Here is a 23,630-nt window from a genome sequence, read left to right as displayed (position 1 = left end):
GAAAACGTTAAGAAATCCCAATATATCTTATCGCAATACTCTGCGTATCGCAAAATGTTTAAAATCGAAGATCGTATCGTGACTTAAGTATTGTGATAATATTGTATTGTGGGGACTCTGGTCATTCCCACCCTCTAATAGGTGGCTTTCTGAAAATGTTATTACAATGAGAGATTAAACAGGTGGTTGTATAATATCAGCTACACGTAAGAAAAAATGTAGTTTGTGACTCATTGTCTCTTGATATGATCAAATATTTGAGTTCTGGACACTGGTTGACAGCTCCTCATGTTGAAATATACTGATTGCTATATCCTTGGCCTTAGCTCTAATTAAACGGTAATCCCCTTTAACAGACAGCAACAGCTACTCAAATCTTTTTATCCCTCCATGTCACCCAGAGGCATCCCCCTGTAACATAAAGCTCTCTCCCCTCCCCTCCAGCCGCTGAAAGTCAGAGCCTCTGAGAAGCTGGCAGTGGCTGCAGAGAGGCAGCTCACATTTCAAGACAAAGCCCGATCCTCTGTCAGAAAGGAGACACTTTCCAAACCGGGCCTGCTATTTATCACCAGGAACCTGTTTTTCTGCCTGCTCCCCGTCTCACACCTCTGCCCTGAAAAGCTGCCCACCGAACGGATTGTCGGGGGTCGAGCTCGGAGGAGCTTTACTGTTTCTGTGCACGACTGCACAATGAGTAGATGCCATCTAAATTACCTCTGCTCTGTCCGCTTTTGACGCATTTTGTTGACAGTGTGGACGAAGAAAAAAAATCTATTCCACTATGTGAAGGCAGGTGACGCAGACTTTGTTTGAGTTTCACACAAACATAAAGAGAGGGGTCGAGGAGCCGTTGATAGCCACTGCGTCAGCACAGTGTTGGTTTACTAAAGTTCGGATAAACTGTATTTTCTGAGGCGACTTTTGCCTCGTAGCACAAAGAACACAAGAATTTACATCCTGAGAGTTATCAACATTGCAACAGTCCGGCTTTTGTCCGAGTAAACAGACGATGCAGAGCAGCTGAAGCTGTTTAGAGAAAAGTGACAATTTGTCAGGATTTAAGACCTTGTTAAATACACAACATGGCTGCGGCTGGTTAAGATGGAGTTTTCCTGTGTGAAATTACATGTTGGGGATAATCAGATAATGACCCTGTAAGGAGCAGATTTGCCTTGTTTAAAGGTGAGAGGTCATGTTATACAGAAGTCTCAGTGTTTCAGGACCTGAGGTTAAAACACATGTCTCGACCTCTGGTCATAAAGCTCCAACTCTGTCAGTTCGACACCCAGGGTCAGGCTTATGACTACAGAGACTGTGGCTTACAACGGAGGGTCAGAATAGCCGTTTTCTAACACGCAGTAACAAAGAGCCACTGATCCGAGGAACTGAACTTCACTCTGTAACGTCTGAAGGCACGCCCAGCTTCCCTGCACGGCTATGAATCCATGAAAATACCTTTCTGACAAGTCTGCCACTTACAGCTTAAATGAAGAAAAATATCAGAGCTCTGTAACTTAATACTCTGCTGTCTGCAGTAGCAAATATATTCTTTTACCACAGCCCACCTCTTCCTATGTAGCATATAAAGTGCAAACCTCTTGAAAAATCAAACTGCTTCACTCAACCAACAACTTCCAAGATAAAGCAAACACTAAATGTAAAAGGGGGAAAAAAAATGTACAGGCTGCCCAGAAAAAAGGTACAAGTAGGTTTTTGTTTATTTTGCAGAGCGAGCCGTTATTTCACTTGGATTAGCATAGTTCTGTTGGAATGAGGCCAAAACAAACAACACACTTCAGCTACATCTCCTCAAATACCTTCAGTCAACCTATATTTCAGATTCATGCAGCCACCTGCTCGGCGCTGTGTGTTAAACAAGTTAATATGAAAAGGCATTACTATCAGTGTTTCCCAAACTTTATTTTCTGGGGATCCACTTTTTAAAAAATGACAATACATCACGACCCACAATAGGCCGTATCTAAAATTCGTGAGAAGAACGAATTTGTGCGTAAATTTACATTCCTGACCATTTTTACATCAACCTTCTATTATCGTGAGTAGGTAAACCAGTCATTTCGTAGAGATATATGTTTGATAAATGACAACTTTGTTTTATGCACGCATTAATGAAAACTGATACTTCGGTACTGAGTCGATGCCAAAACTCTGAAAACGTTACGGTAAGAAATATACTTTTCTGCGGCCGGGAGGTGTATTCATATGTTTCAGGCAGGAAGAAATTCTGTGTAACATAGGTCAAAATGTAACAAGAGTCACAAGATCTGTTTACAAATTGGCTGCTGGTCCTCTTTTGCCGCACTTCGCTGCTAAAAGTTAAACTTTTCCCAATTGTTGTTTGCCGCAGAATCAAACGGGCGCAGCTTGCTGAGCTCGGGAGTTGCCGCCACAGCTTTTCACAGAGATTGCATGGCAGTTCGCCGCACTTCACCGCTGCTCTGGTGTGAATTCGGCGGGACCCAGGGACAATAGAAGTTTTCCTGATAATGCTACATTGTGAACAACAAATCCGTGTTGAAATCGGCAGGAGGTTTGTTTTTGTTTTTTTACCGTGGTATCGAGAATCGTGGAATTTCCCTGGTATTGGTATCGACTATTACATTTTTGGTATCATGACAGTTCTAATACACGTTATAATACTTTATAAATGCATTTAGGTGGAGTTAACAGGCTCGTATTTTTCCTCTCGTCAGTAAAACAAACAGTGTACGCTAGCCTTTCATATTAGATTCAATGTTATAAGTAGGCTACAATTCAATTCAAAGGTGTACTGCAGATACAAATCTTAAATAAAAGACTAAGAAGAAAGTTCTGCAAATTTATTTGGCGACCCTAATAAAATGTCCTGCGACTTACCTGTGGGTCCCGACCCAGTCTTTGAGAATGACTGATTTAGATGGCCGAGAGAAGTCAGAGATGCTCTTGTTTTCTCTCAAAGGGCGATAATAGTGTTAAACTGCAGAACGTCTGACAAGACCATGTGCCAAAAATCACATGAAAATTATTAGTGCAGAATTTTCTACAGGATTCACTCAGTCATCATTTCTACAGCACGTCTATGTAGAAATACTCTCATTGAACCGAGTAGAAAAGAACACAGAGGTTTCATTTACAAACTAGAAAAAAATCAATGAAGGCGTCACATTAAATAGCTTGAAGCGTCTTTGGGAACTGGTCTTCGCCATGCAGTAATATTCCATCATAAAACACTGAAAATGGGTCATTGTTTATGGCATGCACTGAGTAGTCTGGCAACACTACATTTAACAAGATCTAAAAAAAAAAAGAAGCATTTTCCCCAAATAAGAAGCATATGGTCTCACATTCAATTACAGCTATTTTCTCTCCGGCTCACATTTAACAAGAACCACTTGTTCTCCACTGCACAGCTTCTAGAGGATTCATCAAGCCGCACGGCTCAGTGCGACCTCAGGAACTAGCCACCTAAAAGCAGCCCTCATTCATAAAAACAGACCTTAAAGGGTACTTCAGACACACCACAAGATCCTGTACAGCGTTTTGCTCGCAGACATATACAGAAAAAAAGTGGTGTTGAAGACTGACTCACTACTTCGAGGGCAGTCAATCATCTTCGGCTCATAAAAACTGTAAAAATGTCATAATGTCGCCACTAAATTTAACTGTCAACAAACTATAAACAATATGTGTGAGTGTCAGTTTACAATTACTACAATAATCTAATTGAGAAATCTGAAAAAGAGGGTTAATCCCAGCATCTGATTTAATCTATTCTCAAAACCATGTTCTTCATACACATGAGGGACTCTGAAACACACAAGCCTTAACCTAAGTAGCATTAGCAGGACTCTGCACGCAATTTCCATATGAATGGTGAATGGTGTAGGTTTTAAGCAGGCTTAGTAAAAACTGCAGGAAGTTACAGGAACATTTATATCTTTTAAAGGTGCTCAATGCAAAATTGGGAGCATTTCTATTGCCTCCGCACGGCTCTCAACATGGCGATAGCTGAGCCAGTGGCTCGTAGCTAACAGTGCTAACGGCGCCAACAGTGGAAGCGGGGAAACTGGAGGGTGGGCGCTACGCTTCCGTGACGCAGTCGTTGGTTGGGACGGTTATCCGCTGTAACTGCCGTATGAGCCGGCTATGTCAGCAAAGCACGGAGAAGCTGATTACAACACATATAGAGGGAGAGTGACTTCATTCTCTGCTCAGGTAGACATTACTCCTCTATATCTTTACATAGCAAATAGTTGTTTGCTGCTATATTAATGTTCTGGATATTGTATAGAGAACATTTAAAGTTGAGCTGCTGTAATATTTAGTGGTATCTTTTTTAATTATAACACAAGCAAACAAACTCATGAAGTCTCTTGTAAAAAAAACAAATTAGTACTATAATTTATGATCCTGTAACCACAAAGCACTTATGTTAAGTTTACGATGGTGTCAGAGGGAGTAAATATGAAGCTTCACGTCCTGACAGTTGAATCGGCTGCCTGGAAGTTTGAATGTACTTATGTCTAAAGCCAGTCAAAAAACCCGTCAACGTCCTCTCCACCCACCAGACTGGGTTTGCTGGGATCAGATGCAGCATCAAAGGCTGATGCTTTATAGGTTAGAAGGGTATTTAATAAATTAATTTGGGACGGCATGGACAGGCCCTTGATCTTCTCACATCACCTGACCCACAGGGAAAATCAGATCAAGATCACAGGATCAAGTTACTGGGTGACTGTAAGATGTCTTTGTCAGTATCTCCCACTGGGCAACCTCCAGGTCTGAAAAGTGAAGCCGATGCAGAAGTGCCTTGCATTCTTTCTAATAGCCAGAAAATAACCTTACTTCTCACTTAATTTATTACCTCAATAAACATTGTAAACATGAGTTTATTGTCTCAATCGCTAGTTTCAAGTCTTTTTCAATACAGCATGATGTTCATTTACTAAATGATGGTCCCATTTAGAGTCAAATAGACCATAAAGCAGGGTATGCTTTAGGGCGTGGCTATCTTGGGATTGACAGGTCGCTACCACGGCATTGACCGGTTTGGGAGTTGTCCACATTTTCGTCTTACAATTTTAACCCTTTCACAGTGCATTTTCAGTTCATGAAGGTTAATTATAACACTTTTGGTCGCCTAAAAATATTCAGCTTTCGGTTGTACTTAACTCCACCTTCTCGTGTCACTTCCGGTTTGAAAAAAAACAAACAAGATGTTGACAACCAAAATGCCGAACTCGAGGCTTCAAAACAGCAGTCCACAAACCAATGGGTGACGTCAAGGTGACTACGTCCACTTCTTATACACAATCTATGGTATCTCCCAAGCACACACAGTCACTTATACATGCAAGTCAGTAGGGAGGTAATTAGCTCCCCCACAGTTTTAGTGTTCAGTGTTTTTGCTCAAGGACGGTCCTGTGCCGAATGAAAAGTGCTCCCCTTGAGCAAAGCATGTCCAACCACCAACAGTTCACAGCTGGAATGAGTTGATGCATCGTATTTCCTTTGTAGGAAGTCTATACAAGTACGTATTGTCAGAAATGTTACCTTTTCCATCTGTGAAAAGGGAATCTGGAGCAAATAGATCCTCGGTGTGCTCCTCGACCTTTAATCATTCATTACACTTTTAAAGCTGACAGGGTTGCGATTAAGAGCTCACACTTCCATCTGTAGTGGCTTAAAACCTGGGTCTCTTCCTCACTTGGAATCAGGTTAATGCTTGTTAAAGTCCATCTGCATTGAAACCTGAGCAGCTCTTTGAGGGGGAGCTGTGACCTCACCTCCTCTCTGAACCTCTAACCTCTCTCAGACTGATGTCCTCCAGCTGCCCAAATCACCCACACTCCCGCCTGAAATTAAAGTCTTATTAGGACAGTTTAAGAAGCAGAGTCCGATTTTTATGGACTCCCCCACCAACAGCACACCGCCATAAAAGTTACTTTGATATACAGTCTGCAGCCAAACCTTTTCCTCCACTGATTTCCAGCTGTGACATGAAAAGGAAGAGGCAGCTCGTCATGTCCAACTTGTACAAGTAGATATAAATTTGTGAAGTTTTCTAGTTACTTTGGGAAATAGAAAAAAACTTCCTCTCCTGAGTTGAAACTCCTTAGATGTATGTGTGCCTTTATCTGCTTCCCAACTTTTCAGAACATAATTAAGACATGAATCTCAGGCTTTATGATGATGCTGTCTTGGGTATTTTACAGCTGTTCATAGCAAGCCAGATGTGGTCTCACTAAGTGTAAAAACAAAGCCCAAGTGCACTTTTCCCTCCTTCCATAAACATTTACGTAATATAGTCAGATTTCCAAAGTAAACCAACCTTTTACTTTGTACCTTATTTCTGGTAAAGACTTGAGGAAATGCACCGACTTTAGAGAATCCCAAACGGCATCCTCAAAGTAACATGTTTCAAAAAAAGAATAACTGAGTGTGAGTTTGTGAATGTGTTTACAGAGGGAAACGGGGTGCATGGGGCCAACAGCTCTGGGAGGCTCAGGTCTTTAATGCACTCAGCATATTCTGTGAACGCCTTTCACCGTTTCCTTGCACTGGGGAACTTGCTCATGTTTAATGCCTTTTGAACAGCCACAGAGTTTTAGAAAGAGGTACAGTGCCAGAAAAGATCAAACAAAGAGGGAGTGGTGGAGGAAAAGCTGCAGGACATCCAAATGTTTCTCTTGTAAGAGATGGGAAACACTTGTGCGGGTGTCTATGAATAGGAGCGCTTGATTAATTCATGACGAGCCTCTTTTCCGCCGAGGTGTTGTCGTGTTGAAAATCTGAAGACTTGCTTTTCTAGTCAATTCTATCTTTTTTTTTATTTCTAATCTAATAAGTAACCTGATGTAAGGATAACTGCTATTTTCATCAGGATGAAGTGATGTTATGGCAGTGCTACATTTGGCTGAGTTTTCTCTTCCATTCTCCAGGAAACGTGCGGCGGCGACGCGCTATAAGTTCAGTCTAGTGCACGCAAAGGGTAGGGTGCGAGCAGGGAGGCATCTGATTGGTTCTTTCCAAGCGGACCGCGAGGCAGTGATTGGTAGACGTTTTACAGGATTACAGCAGCTACAGATGACGTCTCTTTTCCGGTCCTTTTTCAGAGCTCATAAGTAATGGATCGCTGTCGGGTTGTAAAGACCATTTCAACCAATATAACAAATAGTGTATACTGGATAACATCGTCAACCCTGCCTTTAAGTGAAAAGGTGTGGCCTTAATGAGCTATGGTTGCGACATTTCTACGAGATCCAAAAAACAAGCACACAACAGGGAAACACTGCAGCTAACTTTGACACATATTCCTCCGTTTGACTCATGTATGTGAGGAATGCTGCCAGGGGTATTTGATTGTCACTCAACCCACACACAGTTTGAACATGACATTTTTTTGAAAGCAGACAGGAGGGTTTCTCTACCCTTTGTTACATCAGAGGGTGAGGCGCTCGCTGTTCCAGAGTCACTCAGTAGTTTTCTCCCGTCAAATCGCGCCACAGTCGATGTGAATGTTCAAAGAGCGCGAGGGAGGAATAGAAAAGGAGTGAGGAAGCGAGAGAAAGAGGTGCACCCGGGGCTCGTGTGTCATCTGACCTCATTTTAAGAAGGACCTGTAAGGTTGCAGGGAAGGCAGGGGTGTAGCTTTCACTGCAACCTTTTCTTTGCTTCCTACGAAATGACAGGACGGGAGGGCACACACACAAAGGCCGAGTAAGACGTCTGCCTGGAAACCATCCACGGAGAGATGAAAGAGCCCCGGTGAAGTCATGGTGCAAGAACGCAATGGGCAGAAATGCACTATCTGAATAATGGCAGAGAGTATTTTACTAAAAGACAGAGAAAGCACGAGATAAAGAAAAGATTTGGTCTATTCCGGTGACATCTTCTCATACAGACAGCAACACAGGCTTCGCATTTTCTCACGCAGCAATGAACTCACTTAAAATGTTATCCCAGGATGAAGCATCACCAGTCGTGCGTAAGAATGAGACAGAGAAAGAAGAATGAATAATAAAGGAGTTAACTGTGTGTCTAATTTGAGAAATGATGGTACATACCAGGACAAATAAAGCACTCGCTATAAAAATACAGACAGATATGTACGCACAGGTGCACAAGCCCCATGTGTATATCACACAAGCACATGTCACACACAATCGCAAAATAGCCTTTCTTGCGTGGCGTCAGTCTACGTTTACATATTTTAAAAATTCCAGCGACAGTGAAAGCCCCGTGTGTCCAGCAGCACGGGGGCGCCCCATCTGCACCACAGGAAGTCAACAGCCAAACAGCTGTCGACCTTCTCCTGCCAAGGCTGTTGTCCAGACCCTCAGGGAGATCGCAGCCTTTGCCCTCCATCCTGACCACACACATATACACACACACACACACGCACAGAGCCGAGAACCCTCGGCCACGTGGTTCAAAGTGAGGAAAGACAGCCCCGTGGCCCTCTGTCTGGGTCCTAACCTGGATGAGGACACAAAGCAGCGGTGAAAGCTGTGGCGTTGAACAGGGAGGACGCTGCGGAGATCCCCATCCGCTCTGACGCAACGCCGGGAGGAAATAACCACAACAGAATATGAACTTCCTCTGGCACAGGAGGGGGGACAGGGGACCATTGTCAATTGTCAGACACAACACGCGGGCATTTCTATCTGTCGTCACCTCAGCAGATAAGAACAGGAAACACTGTCCTGTGCTCCCCAATCAACAAGGCTGCACCTGCACAGAGCAGCCCATTGTAGTGGTGTGTATCATTTGGTGCATTTGTCCTCTGTGGGGATCGACCAATGTGGGTTTCGGAGGGCAAAATATATAATATTGTTGACTGAGGCTGGTAATAGCTGATACTGATAACAATGACTGGAGTTAATGTTTCATTTCACCCACAGAAGACTGATAAACTAAGGTAAAACCAGGAATAATTCATATTGGCCACAATGTACAGTATTTTTAGAGTGTTAGTCGGACAAAGCAAGAGATCTGATGACGGTTCGGTGTGAGTCATTTTTTTAAAAAGAAATTTAAAATTCCAGCTTCTTAAATGTGAATATTTTCTGGTTTCTTTACTCCTCTATGACAGTAAACTGAATATCTTTGAGTTGTGGACAAACAAGACATTTTAGGACTTCATCTTGGGCTTTGGGAAACACTGATCGACATTTTTCACCATTTTCTGAAATTTTATAGACCAAACAACTAATCGATTAATTGAGGAAATAATCAATGAAAATAATGAAAATAATCCACTATTTTTGACAGTTTATAGATCAATTTATCAAGAAAATAATCAATATTTGCAGAAATATTAGGCTTAATGAGCCGAATATTATAGTTCATTAAAGGGGAAAATTATTTCTTCTGATGTTAAAAGAGGTGCTCTTTATCTCAGGCTAGGTGGGTCTTCTCCACTCTAATTTCATGCAGAAACTGGTACAAAGTTATCTTAAAACATGTTCACTCATTCAAATTAAATAGGTTTATTCAACAGGGTAGACTGCAGGCATATAATAATGCATTCAAGTGTTATCATCTCAAAAAGTTGCCTACCAGTGATTTATTTAAAGAAAACTTTTATCCAAATTTAGTGTTTTCCTGTCTGCGTTTTCCAGCCTGTGCAGATATTCAGATAACTTTATAGTGGGCCATTTTCATGTGAAAAATACCCCTAAAAATACAACCATCAAGTTTGCCCCTCAAGACTTTTTATTCTGGCAGAGTGGAAAATCCTTTTAAAAACAGCTTTTAGACCGTGCAGCAGAAAAATTCTCCATGGAAACCCAGAACAAGCATTTAAATACCAAAAACCGCCAGAGTAGTTTTGATCAAGTGTACTGAAAACACACACAATGAAATCTGTTTTAATAAACACCAAGAGCACAACCCCATACATCATAGGAGTCTCCACAATAGAAGCTACAGTAGTGTGGAAGGATGGAGGGAATAATGGAAGACAAACAGGAAGCACCTTCCTGTAGCAGATGTTACAGGACTGACCTGTGACCTCTTGATGCACCGGTGAAAACAAACCAACAGACAGATTTTCTCCTGACAGGACACCTCGCTGTAAAACATTACAAAAATCTTCTGGAGGCATTTTGGTCAGAGCCAGAGCCCTGACACTGAGTGAAGAACCAGACTCCTGTGTGTCAGTACAAACTTGAGCAATAAAAACAATTTGTTTGGATATAAAAACAAACTTCCCCAGTGTCTGTCTGACATAATTTCACACATCGGTAGGCTCGTTTTAGCTCCCTTCCCATCAGGAGAATCGCTTCAACTGACCAAAGAAGTGCAGTTTTACCAAAACCTCCTCATGCTGCAAACCCACTCTGTCTGCCTCTGCTGTGCCATCCCTCTGTCAGAAATGATTTTTTAAAAAAAACTCTGATGTCTGGCTTGAATGCAGACTCAAAGGGAGGTTCAGATAGAGGACAGCAGAAAGGAGAACGGGAGGTTTAAAGGGATTCAGAAGTTGGCATGGTTGGTGAAACTGGAACGAACGAAATGAAAAGGAGCAGAGGAAGGTGAAACGGAGTGCGAGTACAGAAACAAGATGAAGCTGGAGAGACTGGTGAGGTTGTTTAACATAATTAAAACCACAGAAAATAACAATGTTGGCCGTGTAATGAGCTTCCCTCTCTGCTGTGGGTAATTACTGTCTACTAATACAGAACAATGCAGACCATAATGTGCTAATGCTGCTGGGCCGTACTGGCTGCAGGAGAGGAGACGTTTAATCGTCAAACATGACTGGGTAACAGACCTCGGGTCAGGAGAGGTTTCACTGGGTGATTATTTATGTCGCCAATAAATAAATCTACTGAAAGACTGGTTTCGCTGTTAGAGGCCGATTACAGGGCAAACCGCAGAAAGACGTACAATCCTGAAAAAGAGGAAGTAAGAGGAAACATCGATGATAAATCAATTGCCACACTGTTAACAAGTACATTGTGACATATACGCTGAACAGCTCTGCAGTACAACAAAGTGCACGGGTTTAATCCTGATCTGATGTGTCTAGAGAAAACTGTGAATGAATAAATGACCCATGGGGTGCTTGTCTACTAAAAAACGTAGCTGTTGGAGATGTACGTATATTCAAGTTTTGGATTCATTTAGTTATTATTTGGCTTTCTATTTTTCGTATTCCTCTAGTTAAATAGTCTCACGATATTTTGCGTGGCGATATTGTATTGATAAACGGACGTCAAATATCAATCTTTTATGATATATATAAACTAACTTTTTAACAATCCGGCTGCTATTCTGTCTTTCAGAGGTTGTAGCGGGCTCAGTCTTAAAGCTAGAGTGAAGATACTGGTATCATGTGAAACTAAAAAATCTAAGGAATCAGCATGTCATATTTGCTTGTCAGGAAGAACGCTAAATAAGGCTCTAGATTTTTGGCGAGGAAAACTGGCATGGCCATTTTAAAAGGGGTCCCTTGACCTCTGACCTCAAGATATGTGAATGAAAACTCTGAGATGAACAGAGTGAAAACTGTATCTTATTAGGTAAAACACACAGATGTTGACAAACTGCATTATTTGCAGTTGAAAAAAGGTAATAAATCACAATATATCTTATCGCAAGAAGCATGTCGCAAAATGTTTAAAATCGTAATAATATTGTATCGTGAGTAAAGTATAAAATAGCTTGCATATGACCAAATATTTCCTAAATGAGAATACTAATTTCACAATTAAATATGGAGCCATTTTGCACAAGCTTCTGTGAACAGTGTTCTCAGCTCGCACAGTCATACTCGATCCTGACTGATCAGCCATCCCTGTTATATATCAAGTCAATACTTTCTTCAAGCTGCAAAACACAAAGATATCTCTCCAATTGAGATATCCCCCCAAAATCTCTCTGAAGTATGTTTTCTTCATCCCCATATTTCTTTCAGAGACAATTTCAAAGGAAACCCTTTCAAGAAATAGTGTTGTGGTGAGAACAACCGAAAAGATACAGCTGTGCTCCCCCAAAGCCTGCTGGGAGAACACCAGTAGTAGTAGTATGGCACTTTGGTTCGCATCCAAAATGTATGAGCGTGGATTCAAAGGAGTCGGAAAGCTCTAAAACATTCACAGGCTCCACGCGCCAAGAGCTGATGAAGCCACCAGCTCAGGTCATACATTATGCTGGCTCCGTCGTACAGAGTAAATCCAAGCTCTGCTGGTTTAGTCAGGTACCAGGACCGGGAGGTTAACACTGTACAGGCTGCCGCGGAGACAGACCTGGCCTTTGAGCTCGGCTGCAACCCAGAGCTGAAACAGCATAATGAGGAGCGCCGCCAAACACAACAGAGAATAAGTAAACTGGATGATACAGTAAATCAGCACTGATACGAGGACGAGCAAACTACTGACGGTAAATATATTCTCTCCCAACAACAGCCGGGCCCTCTGCAGGGTCAGTTGTAGCCGGCTGACCCCATTCATTAGAAGATCAAACACAGTTGAAGGCCCTTCCCATTAAACACCAGTGGCCTTTTCAGCCTGTTTAAACCTGCTGGCGTGGCGGGGAGGAGCTGAGGACTGATTGAGAGCTGCCTGATGTCACTCTGCCTGTGGCCCGTTGCTATGATGAGTTCATTCAGCCTCAGGACACAAAGAGTTAATGGCTGCTTGGATTATGCAACGGCATGCCAGACGCCTTTCTCCTCTCCTGCCCTCCTTTCTCCCCTCTCTCCCCTTCAAACGGGCTGAAGCCAAATTAGGCATTCCTGCACGTTTCGATCAGATGCATTTGAATGCAGCGGCGGCGCTGCGCATGCTTTGGCACCGACGACGTGGGAACAAAACAGGGATTTTGTTTCACTCTGAGGGCGAGCTTCCCCTCACCAGGGCCTCACATCTGCCCTGCGGGGGGAAAGTTGTTGTAAGGATTTACAACTGTCGGAGTGGGTTATATCTGCAGCGGCGAACCTATAAAAACATCTGTATTCATCACTTTAAAAGTAGACATGAAACCATGGGTTATCACTAATAGCAGATAAGTGATCCAGCAACAGCAGATTAGACAGAGTGGAGGTTAAAGACGGTCAACAGATGTCAGCGACTGCATTTGATAAGAACAATAATGTCACATTACTGTACAGCTGTAACCACCGCATGAGAGCAGTGTGGAGCGGCAGCCGTGAGCTAGCCAGTGGGGCACTCTCACATGCACAAACATGCACTAAAAGCATGTGCGTGCGGCCGGCCCGGCGATGTCAACAATGCACGGAAAAGCTCTGATTATAACACACAGACGGAGAGTGACTTCATTCTCTGCTCAGGTAGACATTACTCCTCTATATCTTTACATAGACAATAGTTGTTTGTTGTTAATGCTCTAGATATTGAATTTAACACCTTTAAAAAATACATATTTAGAATAGGTTATGATCATGTGTTTTGCATTAGACAGAAGTGATTTTCTGGACTGAAGCCTTGGTAAATTACAAAGCTCTTCCAGCATACTATCCCATTGAAGCATGGCAGTAAGTAATTGGAAACGCCAAAGAACAAAAATGAAAAACAACAAATTAAAGTCAGCAGCGGCGGTGGTGGTGGTGGTGGTGGTGGTGGGTGCAGGCGAACCACTCCTCCAGCCCAGACAGGAGACAGAGCTGAGCAGCAGGCACCGAGTCAATAAACAACAGAGATCCCTCCAGACTGGCAACCACGAGGGGCGACGGACCAACCACGACAGGAAAGAAGGAGAAAGAGACAGAGATCTACAAGGCCCGACTGCAATCACAACCACAGGGTCCAACAGCAGAGCCAGCAAAACCACCAACACATGAGCCAACGCGCATGCACTCCATCACACGTACATACACACAGCAGCAGCTCCAATACATGGGTCATTAGGAGCAGTAATCATCATTTAAAGCGAGTAGCTCCTCGCAGTCCTTTGTTTATTTGGCTTTATTGATGACAAGCAGCCAGCAGGGGCCACAGAGGGCAGTGGTCATTATGAACTGTGCTTATTTTCAGGTCCGACTAAAGAAAGAAACCTCAGGGAGATCCTGAACAAATCACCAGGTAAGCTTCCTACACACATACCACACATTTAATGTTGCAGAATGGAAAATATAAGCTGACACAACATCTTATAAGCTATCATAATAACCATCTCTCTTTCATTAATCTCTCCCTCGGGCTGGTAAGAGCGTTGTTTTTGGCAACCACTGAACCATAACTTCAAAATGATTCCAATCAACACATTTAGACATGGCGGCAAGAAACTAAAAATAAAATGAAGTTAAGATGAAGCATTTCTTTCCCTGTTGCTCTACCAATTTACTTTGGTCAGGAGAAAAATAAGCATAGTGAGGACAATGTGTCTTTTCAATTCCTAATTCATGCAACCTTGCTTCCCTCTGTTGCATTTCTTCTACCTTTCTTTGGCATCAAAGAAAAGATGAGATGTGGGTGAAGACATCAAGGTAACATGTCTCTGCCAAATGGGACATCTTTGCACATGTTTGATTAAAATTTGAAGACACCGTGAAAATGTCAACTATGACAGCGTTGCATGTTTTCTAGGGCTATATGCTTATCTACGATTACATTCCCTGTACGTGACAAAGTCAGCATGCAGCTTTAGCCATGTCCAGATCAAACGGATGTGATGTCACGTTATTCAGACTATAACAATAACATAATAAAAGCGGCAACTTCCTTTTACCTCCGCATAGACTCAAATGAAGCAACTATATCGATTCAGGCATTAAAAAAAATCAATTACAAAATAAAAAACAAAAACAAATCACTATATAGATTTTTCCCCCCACCCTTAATGTTTTCAATTTAGCCAGACATGTATGGAGGGAGGCTCCTTGCTCCCTCACTCCTCTTCAAGATCTTTAAAAATGGCAGACCTAGATCAGTTTTGGGGTCATGGGCTGGAGGACAGAGAACCGAGGAGACAAGGACGCATCAATTTATAACCCACAAGGACCCAAAATCTAAGATATTGGGTGGCCAACCATGATTATAACCTCTGAGAGAGTGCAAGAAGAGCCTCCCCTGGGAGAAGAGCCCTCTACAATAGAGTGAGTGCAAACTGCACATACCAACTCGATGGAAAAGAGGACTCTCACGTTCAAAAGGCTTCACCTAAACCTGAATAAACACTGTCTGATAAATGACCAGAAACTAGAGCCATGGAAGACCTTGAGAAATCCTCCCCCAGTCTCACAACTCGTGCTACCAGTCAAACTCTCTGATTTGCACAAACACACTGAGAACCAGATCTTATTATTAAACTCTATTCATCATCTTTTTTCTACTCGATGCTTTGTTTTGCTGTCACGCTCGACTCTGAGCACAGGCTATCCTTGAAACGGCCCTGGCAAATTGTAATAATGACCATATACAGATCTTTTATATAGCAAATGTCTATAGGAAAGTTTAAAACATAGCTGTCATTTCTTCTCCACAGGACTACATGTATCTTGTCTTCCACAATATTTATACATACAGGAAGACTAAATGACGCTACATGTTAAACTAATCTAATAAAACACCACAAACCAGAGCTGGCTCGGTGACATTGTTGAAATCAATATCACAATATTAATGACAATATTTTCCAGAATCAGTATCTGTTAAGATTAATGCTAAACCAGTAAACTGGTCGATGTAGATGTATTGATTTTAGCGTATATGTCAGATGATAAATAACGAGAATAGTAGAACAGAAATGTGTGTCACCATTACATAGTTTGTCCGAGAGAGAGCACTGACAGGTTCATTATTTCTTTGTCACAATTCTTTAAATAATAAATAATCTATGTTATTTCTAAAAAAAAAAGATGAATAGGACATTGAAAACTCTCAAAAATCAATTTTGGTACTGACCTCAAAAATGTCAGATATAGTGTTTTTACATTACCTGAAAGCCACCGTAGTTCTCCAACACGCTTGTGAAACTGCGGTAACGTGAGATGCAGAGTGCAAAACCGTGGTACCGCCAGCCGCAGTCTGACTTCCGTTGCTCCTGAAGTAGTGTTACTAGTCTGTACTAGTACTCAGTTGGTTGCAATCTGCAACCACACCACTAGATGCCACCAAATTCTAAGCACTGTACCTTAAAGAAACCTTCAATGACCATTTTAAAATAAAAGTTATGTTTAGTTCATAACTACAACTTGCTCTAAATCATTAATTCAGCCAACAGAAACTTGTTAAATGATAGAATAAGATCATATCACAATATGACTTCAATTCAATAGTGGGTAAATTGAATTATCGCCCAGCACATTATGCAAAACTATACTTCTAAAATACTAAAGCCAGGAATTACTGCCTTAGTCTGCCATAACAAAGTGAGATAAAAGATAAAACACATGCAAGGCTGTTGTGGTGGATTGATGCAATGATGTGCACAGATGTTCATATAATATCCAACCTCTGCAGCACTATTAGTGAAATAACAAACACAACATCAGAATCAATTGGTGTGGTGGTTAAAAATAGTAGAGTTCAGTTTTAAAGAAAAAAAATAATCTTCCTTAAAATTGTTTAGCAATATGATAAAACTATAATAATGATGTATAAATACGATTACAGCGGTTTATTGCATCAACAGCTGCGCACAAAAGATACCAATCTTTTGAGTGTATTGTAAACCACTCAAATGTTTTTAAATAAATTCCAACAGTACAATTTCCTTTTGACGATTTTTATCCACCACAGGATTGTAAACAGCAACCCGATAGTAAACAGACAAATACCACTTCACACAATATATTCCTGTGTTTATTTAGACATCATCCTTTCATCCCCTCTGAATTTGTGTATTCAGACAATCGGGACCAGTGTGCAGGCAAACAGCCTCCGAGCACAGCATGGGTTAATAAGGGCCAAGCGTATAGATTGTAAAATAAAGCAGCGGCAGGTGGGCAAGCCAACAAAATATCCAGAAAAAAAGCCTCTATGGTATCTGCTCAGAGCTGCTCTCCAGCTGAAACAGGACAAATGCTGCAGATTAGCTTCATGGACCTTGTATTGGAAACCGTGAAAGCACCACTTAGTAAAACACTGGTCGATTCCTGAATACAGGAGACCTTCTGCACAATGCTGACTTCCTATATCCCTCATATTTCTGGGCAAAACACCATCAATTTATTGACTGAAGAACAAATCCATTACACAAACTGTATAATATACACTGGGGCTTGCTACTCCTGCAGTTTAGATCCATTAGAAACTGTTTAGTAGTACCTATTCCTGACTGATGTAGACAAACACTACATATCCCAACACCCCAGACTCTAAACTGTATCCAACCGGGCTCACAGAAAGGCGTATAAATACCACGCCACAACATGGGCATTCTGTACGAGTACGCATTTTAGCCTTTTCGCGTGTCATTTGTACGCCAAGCAAACGTCTGCAGTTAGGTTCAGGCAAGAAAAACACTTAGTTAGGGTGAGAAAACGTCATGATTGGGCTTAAAATAAGTATGTAAATTAAGTAGATTATGTATGGAAACAATGTAACCCGACTATGGAAAACACAACACAAACGTCATTAACGTAACAAACTGTCTCTAGCACGGATCTCCTGGTTTAAATTCCGGTGTATGTTGGGCCCATCCACCTCCCCAACCGCCCACCATAAGTGGTCTTTCTTGCTTTTTATACATATGTCACTTACTCTTACCGTAGCATTTATATGATATCGCTGTTTGCTGTGTGTAGAGATGCATGTGTGTACAGTAGTGCGGCAAAAGAACATGGCAGTCTGCTGCGTCGCGCTGCTCCGTGAAGCTTCAAATACCTTTAAATATTCCTCACCGAAGCTTGGAAGCCCAAAAAAAAAGGTATTTGTGACAGACCCTTGTTTTTATAAAAAAAAAAAAAAAAAGATCAAGAAAATATTGAGTTTTTTTAATCAGGGACTTGCTAGAGACAGCTTAAAACAATAAAACAAATTATACATCAATGAAATCAATGCTTGGGTTTCAGAGGGTTAAGAAGACAAGATATATAAGTCAATAAAGTCTGGACTCACTATTGAATTCCATCACGAAATTTGATGGCACACCTAAATCATCATGAGATGATTATTAGTTTTTGCACAGGCATCCAAATTATTAATGTGCCAGGAGAGATCTTCTCCAGCTGCACCGTGAGGGAGAAGGATCAAAGAGGAGGGTCTCTAGGATGTTACATAGACATTTCACATCTATCTCCGCTCCTCGGCAATACGCCCAGTCATTTCTTCACATAAATACTTCAGGAATGTGATTGTGCCTTGATGAAGCAAGCAGGGGGGGAAATGAGAATGAAAAACACACGAGGAGGAAGGGGTGAAAAAGGAATAGGTAGGCGGATGCGAATGCATTAACATTATGGACATTAACTCCATAAGTAGCTTTCATCTACTGTGAGCTGCTTCAGAGCTGCATTGGCGCTGCTGGTCAGCCACAAATAGAAATCAGATCAAGATGCGAAGAGTGGAGCAGCAAAAACAGAACGATTACTGTAAACTAAAAATAAAAAAAAGATCTGGGTAAATATTTGACCGCGGTGGCCAGATCCAGCAGATCAGACAGAAACATGGTGCGTTTGGTGTGGACAGCTTCATGTGGGAGTAAAGCCACTATAAAAATGTCTCATTCGCCGCCATTTCTGGCCTCGGAAAGCCCTTTTAAAAATAGGACATTTCTAAAGCGCGAGGCTGTCATGACAGTACCTGGCTTGGCTCTATTCATGAGTCTTATAAACACCAACCCATAGCAGCCTCCGTCTCCCCTGCTGCCTGCACACAGAGGACACATTCATCCCAAAGTGGGCACCATGAGGAGACTGGAGGGGGGCGACAGACAGACACTTCAACTTAAAGGAATTTTTCAGCCACTCTGGCTATCACGGTCGTGTTGAAGGCTCAGGCAAACACAATCTGCGCTCGTCTACGTGTGGAGATGAGATAAAACTGACTGAGTTTTGACATGATGAGCGGTGAGTTAATGAGCCTGATCCTTGGCAGGGATAAGAGCATTCCTTCCACAAACTAGGAAGGATCCTTTCATGGCTCTGCGGCCGAGGTTATGAACTTTTAAAAGGCTTTGACAATGTGTTGGGGGGCGTTGCGTCATGTTAATTTCTCTTTTTTCTGGCTCTTCTCTTTTTGGATAACACTCAGAGCACTGCTCTCCACCCGTGCTCTCCATACGAATGGCACCCATGAAAGCATGTCGCGCTGGGGCTCCGAGAGGCTGTTCAAACATGCAAACAGAGTTATGAATATGATAATCAGGAATGGCGTGTCCAATGTGTTGTGTGAGGATGGAAGTATACTCCTGGGAATACATAATGACATGGCAAGGCTGCCTTCAGTGATAGACGGAAACCCACCATGCCCCTGCTCCAGACTACACATTTAATTACTGTGTAACTACGGTAATATGTAAACAAGGGCTGCAACTAACAATTATTTTCATTGTCAATTAATCTGTCAATTATTTTCTTGATTAATCGATTGGTTGGTTGGTCTATGAAATGTCAGAAAATGGTGAAAAATGGCGATCAAAGCCCAAGATGACGTCCTCAAATGTCCTGTTTTGTCCACAAAGATATTCAGTTTACTGTCATAGAGGAGTAAAGAAACCAGAAGATATTCACATTTATTAGTTCCATCTTTTCAAATTAGAGAATTTGATGCTTTCCTTTGTCACACGTCACAGTAAGTTGAATTTCTTTGAGTTTCGGACGTCTCCTTGGGCTATTGGAAATGACAACCGGCAGCGTTCACTATTTTCTGCCAATTTATCGACAAAATGAATAATTGATTAATCAATAATAAAAGTAACCATTAGTTGCAGCATTAGTGGTGAGTTTCATTAATACAGACAATATGTGTTTAAGATTTAGCTTTACGTATTAAATGTACCACATTTAAATGACATGTTTTCAAGGTTTAAGCTGGAAATCTCGTCCCTGGTCGCATTTTAGTTTAGGGACGAAACTAACGATTATTTTCATTGTTGATTAATCTATTATTTTCTCGATTAATCGAATAGTTGTTTGTTCTATAAAATGTTAAAAATGGTGAAAAAAATGTCGAACAGTTGACTACTAATCATTAATCGTTGCAGCACTAATGTCAATTGTTGGTATTGTGTATATTTTTCCAGTTTCTAGTTAAATCATATGGATGAAATAATCATTTACATTTACTTCCCCCAAAACTGGGGTCCTTGGGGAGGGGGGAGGGGGTGCCCCCTTTCTCCATTGACCCCCACACAAAATGTAGTTTAAACTCTTTAATTTATAACTTAATAGAAAGCTTCTCTCTGGAGTAATGAATGAGGAAAGCAGCTGTATAAATGTGACTTTCACTCTTTGCACAGTGCAAGCAGTAATAAGCCCAAACTTGAACCAGCAAACAGCAAAACCCCTTTAGAAAAAGCATGGAGGTCAATGTCTGGGTCCTGCTACATACAATGAGTGTAATTTGACCGTTTGTTCTTGTTGCACAGCCTCTGAATGAATAGAAATAAACAGAAAGCGTACTAGTGTGTTTGGAAATGAACATTAGCTTGTTACGAATTTTGACCTTTTTCTTATTAAAAAATTACACAAGCCGATTAATCAACTATCAAAATAGTTGCCGATTAACTTAACAGTTGACTACTAATCGATTAATCGTTGCAACACTAGTGTCAATTGTTGGTATTGTGTATATTTTTCCAGTTTCTAGTTAAATCATATGGATGAAATAATCATTTACATTTACTTCCCCCAAAACTAGGGGTCAATGGAGGAAGGGGGAGGGGTGCATTGACCCCCACACAAAATTTAGTTTTAAACTCAATAGAAAGCTTCTCTCTGGAGTAATGAATGAGGAAAAGCAGCTGTAAATGTGACTTTGTACAGTGCAAGCAGTAATAAGCCCCAAATAACTAACTTGAACCAGCAACAAACCCCTTTAGAAAAAGCATGGAGGTCAATGTCTGGGTCCTGGAGCAATGAATGAGAAAAAGCAGCTGTATAAATGAGACTTTCACTCTTTTGTTCAGTGCAAGCAGAAATAAACCCAAATAACTAACTTTAACCAGCAAACAGCAAAACCCCTTTAGAAAAAGCATGGAGGTCAATGTTTGGGTCCTGCTCCACAATGAGTGTAGCAGTGAGTTTGTTCTTGTTTCACAGCCTCTGAGTGAATAGAAATAAACAGAAATATAAGGGTACTGTGTGTTTGAAATGTCCAATAGCTTGGTACCAACCTTGGAGGCAGATAATACCGATGGTGTAGACGATTTCCACCGGTGTTTTCCTCCGGTTAATCACTTCCCTCCGCCGCCGCCGGGTCTCCCTCTCTGCTGGTAGATCCATCCTGAGATCCTGGTGCTCGGCAACGGGAGCGTCCAGGTAAACTAACCCGAGTTACCTGCGCAGGTCGCTGGCCTGCTCACCTGGTTGTTGTGTAAACTAGCTACCTAACAAGGCAGAAACATGTGGACGCGTCTGTGTGTCGGTTTACAGGCCAGCGAGACGGTAACGAGTTCACTTCACACACCGAGGAGAACGAACCGCCGAAAGTTTGGAGCAGAAGTTTAGACTTCAGTTGGGTGAAGACAACGGACGGTTGGTGTTGGGTTTCAGGTCCTCGGAGGTTTAACTACAACCCGGTCTCTGTGTCTGTGTGTAGCCGCCGTCCGTCTGCGTACAGAGCCGCAGACCGCCGGTCGCAGTTCGGTTCAGTCTGCAACAAGAGGGAGTTCAGCTCCGCGGTGTTTCACTCTGCTTCCTCTCAGCTCTCTAGTCTGTAGTGTGAAGCTTTACAACCAACGGCAAGTAGGCGGAAACTATACACGGCAGTTCCGGTGAGGACTTTCAAAATAAATCATAGAAAGTGTAATTTATTTTGATTTTGATTTTTGATTTATTTTTTTTGCATCACAGAAATGACCTGAGCAAAAAAAATACTAATGATAATAATAAAAAAAAAAATAATATATATATATATATACATTCATACATACATATGCATACACATACACATACACATACATATATACATACCTACATATACATACATATATATATAAAAATAGAATACATAAATAAATAATAATAATACAAATAATAATGATAATAATGAATAGATAAATTAAATTAAACTTTTTAAAAAAGGGAAAAAAGTGTCATTTAAAGCATATTTTCTTTAAAATTTGTAACATGCAAGCGTACTTTCTAAAAAAATATTATTTTAAATTACAATAAAAAAACAGTTCCGGTGAGGACTTTTAAAATAAATGATAGAAAAAGTGTCATTTATTTTATTTATTTATTTATTTTGCATCACAGAAATGACCTGAGCAAAAAGAGAAAATACAATGTCAGCAAACAGAATGTCGGCGCGTCTGTCTGTCTGCTCACTTGTCTATTTTTCTCTTTCAAAGGTCTTTTTATTAATTGTCAATAATCAGTAGAACAGTCACTATACAGGGAAAAGTTAATTTTTGTTTTTCTGAACAACACTCACCCAGTGACACAACACATCAATCTTTAACAGTATTTATAAAGCACTTAAACCTGCTTTATTATATAAAATACATGACAATCTTACTTTTTGCAATATGGGACCTTTAACAGTACAGGCAACACCCCTCAACCACTTCCAATCAACTATTCCGTAGTTCAGTACATACCAAAAACAAATAGAAATAGATTTTATTTTGAAATCACTACATCCGGTATCAATCTGTGCATCTCTGGTGGATTGACGTCATTCCCTGTTTTCCCTCCGGAGCAGCTTCCGGTGCCCGTACCCGACCTGGGATAAAGAGTACAACACTGCGACCCCCTGGTTCAACCTGATCACTGTTTAAAACACTCTCATATCATGCAATTCATTCAGTCATAGAAAAACTAAGTCCTGCATGCGTTTATCTCCACTAGATTAAATGTTTTTGGAAATTAAATTCAATTTATATATGTATACAGTATATATGTATATATAAATAGATTTTATTATATTTTATTATTTTTAATTTTAATTTTAATTTATTTTCTATTTTATTTTTTACTTGTGTATATTCTTTTTATTTATTGATCTATTTTTTTGTTGTTGTAAATAATGTTTTTCCTGTATCTATACTGGCTTATTTTATATTAATATTAAGTTTGTTAAGTTTCTTTGTACTGAGAATGTTATTATTGGGGATGTTTGTGAATGTTTGTTCTGTTGTTTCAAAATAAACAAAAAACAATAAATATGTGTTTTTGTATGTGTATATAATGCAGATTAATAATGTAATGTGTATATAATCCAGAGTAATCGCAAAATTATCCGATTGGGTCCTCAAGAAAAAGAAAAACATCAGTTCACAGTGGCTTTACCTATTCCATGCTACAATCTATCTAGTTTATTATTATGTTAATTTGTTTATCCATAATTATCTGTATAATAGTTGGCTCTATAATTACTGTAGGTGTGTCAATGCTCTAATATCACAGTTAAACCAGCAGCTAACTAGCAGCACATTCTGTACGTTTAAGAGTTTGACAGGTAATAAATTATGGCACAAACCCAGTGAGTCCAGCCCATTCAAATCCATCCCATTCAGCAGGAGGGGACGGCCCTGCTGGCAGCATCACTGGTGGTACT

The 23,630-nt window shown here is 40.9% G+C and overlaps 1 protein-coding gene across 1 annotated transcript in view; it reads right to left on the bottom strand.

The window, feature by feature from the left end:
- The window catches only part of ptk7b (protein tyrosine kinase 7b), a 90,099-nt gene extending 68,291 nt beyond the window's left edge, over positions 1-21,808 (bottom strand). The window contains exon 1 of the mRNA XM_074646668.1: positions 21,244-21,808. Coding sequence (XP_074502769.1) covers positions 21,244-21,352 — 109 coding nt within the window. The 5' untranslated portion in view covers positions 21,353-21,808. The remainder of the gene's footprint in view (positions 1-21,243) is intronic.
- Between the last annotated feature and the right edge of the window lie 1,822 nt (positions 21,809-23,630).

Source organism: Sebastes fasciatus, chromosome 9 (assembly GCF_043250625.1).
Source record: "Sebastes fasciatus isolate fSebFas1 chromosome 9, fSebFas1.pri, whole genome shotgun sequence".
In the NCBI taxonomy this organism is placed as follows: Eukaryota; Metazoa; Chordata; class Actinopteri; order Perciformes; family Sebastidae; genus Sebastes; species Sebastes fasciatus.
The sequence above is the reverse complement of the archived record's forward strand: the minus strand, read 5'-3'. Positions and strand labels throughout refer to the sequence as shown.